General features: G+C 37.1%; 1 protein-coding gene across 1 annotated transcript in view; it reads right to left on the bottom strand.

Moving 5' to 3' along the window:
• Positions 1 to 510: 510 nt before the first annotated feature.
• LOC102868388 (cholinesterase-like) overlaps positions 511 to 6,902 on the bottom strand; it is a 109,553-nt gene continuing 103,161 nt past the window's right edge. Inside the window, exon 4 of the mRNA XM_006890378.1 lies at positions 511 to 882. Within this exon, the coding sequence (XP_006890440.1) occupies positions 758 to 882 (125 nt within the window). The 3' untranslated portion in view covers positions 511 to 757. The remainder of the gene's footprint in view (positions 883 to 6,902) is intronic.

The following is a 6,902-nucleotide window of genomic DNA, read 5'->3' as shown; positions in this document are numbered from 1 at the left end:
ATATACACACATGGTTCAGGGGACGAGGAATATGGAGAGATTGAACAAGAGCAAGAATTGAAAGAAGGCGAAATATAGTCTGAAGATTCCAAGTACATAGGTTTAAAAAAAATTCATAATAGAAATAACTATATTCTTTTGTACTTTATCTATTGGTAAAAAAACCTATTTTGTTTCTATCATAATGTATTTATAAGTGACTGAAGCTCTTATGTTGTGATTTTCTTTTACGTGTGTGTGTGTGTGTGTGTGTGTATAATATACACATAAACAGAAGCTACTTTTTCATTCTGTTTTAATATCCATACTGACATTATTTTAATAAATAAATAAAGAGAAAGTATATCGTAAATTAGTTTCCAGTGTTTCAAGATTAAAAATAGTGATACTTTTTGAGCATATAATAAAATACATATGTGACTAAAAATGGAGTCGAAGCAATACTTGAAAAAAGACAAAAGGAACAGCTTAACACTGTCCTAGAAAGACAGAGATTGAAGCAGCAAATCATTTTAAAATGCATATAATTAATTGTCAAACTTGATGTTGTGAAATTTAATTAAACATGTCCTGGCCATTTGGGTTTTGAAATGCTAGCTAAAATACTAAGTGAAAGATATGAGGAATCGATATTCTTCTCCTGGCATTTGGTTTCAGTTATATAATAGCTTTTCTTACGAGGGATGTAGGAGAGGTACTGGTATTTTCACCTTCATCTACAGGAAAATGAACCTTCTATAAAGGGTAAATCTATTAATTAGAGACCTGCACAGCTTTCTGTCTTGCTAGTGTAATCGTTAAATTGATTTTTCCAGTCCATCATGTAATTGTTCCAGCGGCGAAATCCTGCTTTCCACTCTAGTTCTGCTTTATCAATATTTCCTGTAAAACAATGAAAAGTTATATTAATCTAACTTTGAAACTGTTTGCATTAATTGAAAAATAATTTTAATTACAGAACCATTGTCTTCAAATAGATTACACCCCATTTTTTAAAAATTCTTTATTATTATCAGCTTGTTGTTTGGCCAGTATTTTAAAAAGTATTTCTGTCTGAGTAAGAAGTTATGCATATTTTGTTGTTGTTGTTGTTGTGTACCACTGAGTCAGAATGAAGGCATAGCTGACCCTTCACCGGGTTTTCGGATGCATCAAACAGCCTAGGAAGAGGTTGCCCATCTTTCTCCCATAGAGAAGCTGATGGATTTGAACTGTATACCTTTGTGTTAGCAATGAAATTCTTTACCACTATGTTACAAAAGGTCCTATATGTATACATATAAAGAATATAATGTATATAATAGACAATGTATAAAATTTGAAAATGGTTTAATATGTAATTATATTACAATGTTATTTTAAGGCAAATTATATCACAGTACATATTAGCTTTCATTTCCAAGGAATCGTGCAGATAATTCTCTTGACTAATTTATCCATTAGTCAAAATATCTCATTTATTTGTATTTATAGAAACTATTCATTTGCTAAAACTATTTACATATTAATATTAATGTTCAAGGATAAGACTATAAATGAGATTATGTTGTCCAGTATTTATGGTCCAAATGATTTTCTGTACTTTAACTTTTATTATAGGAGTGTGAGGGAACATCAAGTCAAGCTTGACTCAGTGACGCTATGAACAAAAGACTTGAAGCCTTTCTATAACTATTGTCATTTCTCAAAGTTCATAGAGTTTCCAGAGGCATGTTGTTTAGGAAGTGAGTGCCACTCCTACTTACACACACACACACACACACACACACTGGAACAATAATATCAACAGAGCACTACCAGAGATACAAGCTGGATTTTAAAGAGCTCATGACACTAGAGACATCATTGCCAATGTCAGATGGATCTTGAAAGCAAAGACTACCAGAAAAATATTTATTTGTGTACTACTGACGCTGCAAAGGCATGTGTCAAGGTATCACAGTAAATTATGGCTGACAGTGACAAGAATGTTCTCGATCTCAGAGCATTTGATTGTGCTCATGCAAAATCTATGTTTAGACCAGGAAGCAGTCATCAGAACAGAGGAAGGAAACTACATGGCTCAAAATCAAGAAAAGAGTGCATCAGGGATGCAGCCTTTCTCCTTACTTTTTAAATCTATATGTGGAACAGATCATTCAGGAGGCTGGACTTTATGCGGAGAAATGTGGCATCAGGATTGGAGGAAGACTCATCAACAACCTACATTATGCAGATGACACAACCCTGCTTGCTGAAACTGAGGAAGACCTGAAGCACTTGCTGCAGAAGGTCAAGGACTGCAGCCTTCAATATAGATTAAAGCTCGACATTAAGTAGACAATGATTCTTAGCACTGGGCCAATAGGTAGCATAATGATAGATGGAGAAGAGATTGACACTGTTAACAATTTCTGCTTGCTCAGTTACACAATCAACACTCTTGGAACTAGCAGTCAGAAAATTTAAAAGACAAATTGCAGTAGGAGCACTGGCTGTCACGGACCTCGCCAGCATGCTAAAGAGCAATAATGTCAGTCTAGAAACTAAGGTGCACCTGATACAAGCCATACATACATAGCTTGTCAATGAATAAGGATGACAGAAGAATCTATATTTTTGAGTTGTGGAGCTGGTATGAATATTGAATGGATTGCTAAGAGAATAAATAGGTCTTTCCTGGAAAGAGTCAAACCAGTTTTCTCTTTGGAGGCAGATTTTAAAATTCCATCTTACATACTTTTGGCTTGTTGTGAAGGGAGACTGGTCCTTGGAAAAGGGCATGACCCTGGAAACCAGCGGGGTGGCACGGGTAGCACAGAAGAGGAAGACTGGATGAGATGAATTGACACAGCAGGGTAATGGGGTTAGGTGTGTCAGAGACAGTGAGATTGGCTCAAGATAAGACAGAGTTCAGAGCTATTGTGTATAGGGTCACTATGGGTCACAGGAGGCTTGATGGCACATAATAACAACTACAATAATGTTTTTATAAATATGACCTGCTAATTTGTATTTATTATTGTTTCCTCATTATGCCATGTATTAAAAGAATGTTTTAATTTTATTTTTTTTAATCCATTTATTTTTGCATGGTTCTGACTTCTTTAAAATTACTTCAAATGGAACCGAATCTTTTTCTGGCTTGAAAACAGAGGCAACTTTTATAGCTCTGTGCGGGTTTGGGGGAGATATAAAAAAGGATCAATTTTCTCCACTTGAGGATTCTCTGTGAAAAAGAAGGATACAGCCGTAAGAGACAAGAATGATTGAAAGAATGTGTTCAGCACGCATGAGTGATCCGGGTAAGTGGTAACTGAGGAATTCTAAACGGCTTCTGGGCTGCTTATGGGATATAGGAGGGGCTAAACTCCTCAGGCAGGAAGCGCTGAGTGAATTTTAGAAACTACAGGGGTCAGTGTTCGCAGAACCAGTAAGCAAAGGGTCATAATGAGAAAGAGGTCATGAGGAAGTGGCGGAGCAAGTAGTAAGAAATGCTCCAATCACTGGCCATAAGAGAGATGCAAATCAAAACCACAATGAGGTACCATCTCACTCCAGTAACAGCGGCAAAGTTTAACAGGAAAGCAAGTAACAGATGTTGGAGAGGATGGAATAAGAAAGAAATTCCTATAGATTGTTGGTGGGATTGTAAAATGGTGCAAGCATTCTGGACGGCAGTTTGGAGCTTCCTCAAAAAGCTGAACATAGAAATTCCAAATGACGCAGCTATTCCACTACTTGGAATATACCTGAGAAAACGAGCACGGAGGCACAAACTGAGATTTGTACACCAGTGTTCATAGCAGCATTATTCACCATCACAAGAACATGGAACCAGCCCAAACGTCCAACCATAAAACAAATGGATTGATAAATTATGGTACATTCACACAATGGAATACTATGCAGCACGCAGGAGCAATAACTTTTTTTTTTTTTTTAGGAGCAATAACTTTTTAAATTATTCTCTAACTTGGGAGGGGTTGGAGAGCTGAGTGAACTAAATCAGTCCCACAAGATAAATATTGATAAATATTTTATTAAGACCGTTATTGTAGAATGAGTTTAAGGATCCAGGAGGGGTGGGAGAGGCTGGAAGCAGAGGGATGTGGATGTGTAGGGGGAGGGGAGATTAATCATTGGGTTGTACAATTTGATGAGTGGGGAGGTGAGGGAAATGGAAAGAATTTGTTCAAATTTGTTTTTGAGTTTTGTAAACAAACTAGTAGAGAAAAAAGTAGTAAGAAGATATTTAGGGCTAGATAGGCAGTTGGAATGACTTGAACTTGGATTTAGAGTTATATAAGAGAACCCATTGGAAGATTTTGAACAGATGACTTGTTGCTGTAGAGGCTATTCAGTCAAGTGTGACTCATAGCAACCCTAAAAACAATAGATCTGACCCCTATCCTTTCCTGTAGCATTCTTATAACTGATGCACTTGGGAAAATTGCTGCAGTCACTGTGTTAGTCCGTCTCGTAGAAGGTCTTTCTCTTTAGCTAACCCTTTCACTTTCCAAGCATGTCCCTCTCCAAGACAGTCTCTCCTAGCAACATGCCTGCCCAAAGGATGTGGGAGGAAGTTTTATCATCATTGCCTTCAAAGAAGATTCTGGGCGCACTTTCTCCAAGACCTGTTTGTTCTTTAGACCGTCCGTGGCATATTCAGTATTCTTCTCCAACACAACAGCTCACAGGCATAATTCTGTAATCCTTATTCATTGTCCAGTGCTCAGATTCATAGCAAGTGATTGAAAAGATCACGGCTTGAATCAGGGGCACCATAGTCTTCAAACTGACCTCATTGCTCTTAAGTAATTTGGAGAAGTTCCTGACAGCTGATAGCTGACTTTCTCAATGCAGTATACATTTTCGGATCTCCTGATTACTAGTAACAAGTGTGTTGATTGTGGATCCAAATAAAGTGATATCGTTGATAACTTTGATCTTTTTGCAATTTATCATGACATGTTTCTCATAAGTACAGAGGTGAGGATTTATTTTTCGTCTTGATGTTGAGAGGAGATGAGAGGATTTACTTTTAAAAAAATCTCTCCATTTTGTGTCACATAACTATGAAATTTACATCTAAAAGGATCTACTAGACACTTAATGTAGGTTCTCTTCCATCTAACAGAACCTAATGAATAATAACTGTCCCATAACCTTTTGTTTGATTAGCTAATCAAGAGTTAACTTGTCTTTCCGCTAGAATCTTATTTTGTTTAGAGAATATGAAATAAAAGTGACTCTGAGCTATTTCAATTTTTCCTAATTTATGGGAATCCCCTAAGGGAAGAGTAGAGAAACAACAGTTTGCAAACTGTGAAAAGAAGACATCAAATGTGATGTCAGCTGATGAGTGCGCAATAATCATCAAAAAGTTATTCACAAAAGAAGAAAAAAAACACCAAAACCAGTCCACACAAGACAACCTTGGCGATAGAATGGATATGAAAGGGTTTAGAATCCACGTCAGCAAAATATTTGTTTAGTTCTCTCAGGATAGGAATAAAGGGTGACCTGTATTTTTTTGTCTGTGCTATAGCTGTCTTGTAGGTCAAGTGTCTTCCTGCGTTTTTGAAGCTTCTCCTAAATGACACAGACACAACTGCACAAAATTAGTACAGTTCCCGCTTACAGTCCAATCAGTGTGTCATTTGTTCCTTGTGTACATTAGAAAATACCACACAAGATGTGGCGCTAGTGAGAACTGGGAAACAAACAAATCGACAAAATGACTCATGGCACTCCTCATTCTCCAGAATTGGAAACTATTTAAATAGTTCGGAAGCTCTGGTGACTCAGTGGTAAGTTGGGTTGCTGCAAACCGAGAGGCACACAGTTCAAATCCACCAGCTGCTCCGGAGAATGACGAGCAATATTCTTCCGTGATATTTACTACCTCTATTTACCGCTGGAGAGTCAGCTCTGGATTAGTTCCAACTTACGGGTCTGTAACGACAACAACTTAAGTCGTTATAGACATTTTCTAGGACATATGTGCTTCATCGTTAACAAAATTTTGCCATGTACAATAAAGAAAAGTGCGCCGGTGTATTCGTGTCCGTTGTGTTGACATTGTAGCTCTATCACTTCCTGTAGTAGAGACATAGAGAAAACTACCTTCTCAAATATTTGTGGCTTTTTTTTCTACTCTAAAAAAGCTTGGTAATCTCTATTTTGCACCGTTGCTGTGAAGAATATAGGACACTATATTTACATTATGAAATCAAACACTGGACACCTATTGGGTACTCTAAGAATGAATTCACTATTTCTTTCCAGATATTTCTTAAAAGCTGTGTAGTGGTTAAGTGCCTGACGAATAATATGGCAGTTGGAACTCACCAGTCACATCATGTGAGAAAGACGTCACTGCCTCTTCTATAAAGAGTTACATGAAGCCTTGGAATCTCTGGGGTAGTTCTACCTTGGCATCTGTCATCTCGACGAGTTGGTATTGACACAATAAGTTTTATTATTTTTATGATAAGTATTTCCACATAACTTTGCTCTCTATAGATTCCATGCACAACTGGATCAAAAGAGTAAGTCTTAAAAATAATAACTTATCTTGGGATTTTTGTGGGCTTCCTAAAATATTTGAAAACAAAATCAGCCAGGCTTTATTTTTAGGATAAGAACAAAAACCAAAAAAATGTTCCTTGTTTTGCTAACTAAAAAGGAGGAGGAACATTTGTCAATTTTTTTATTGTTGTTTTGTGCCTTCAAGTTATCTGCAACTCATAACAACCCTATGCACAGAGCTCTGACCCCTGTCCTTTCCTGAGCTCGTCTCACTGTCCATGACACACCTAAAGCCATTAACTCAATTACTGTGTGAATATATCTCTTCCACAGACTTCCTCTCTTGCACTGACCCTCCACCCTCCAAGCATGTGTTTGCATTGTAGCAC

Source organism: Elephantulus edwardii, unplaced genomic scaffold, assembly GCF_000299155.1.
Source record: "Elephantulus edwardii isolate Elephantulus edwardi_28Jun2011 unplaced genomic scaffold, EleEdw1.0 scaffold00088, whole genome shotgun sequence".
NCBI lineage: Eukaryota > Metazoa > Chordata > Mammalia > Macroscelidea > Macroscelididae > Elephantulus > Elephantulus edwardii.
Note: the sequence above shows the minus strand (reverse complement) of the source record. Positions and strands in the feature narration are given on the sequence as shown.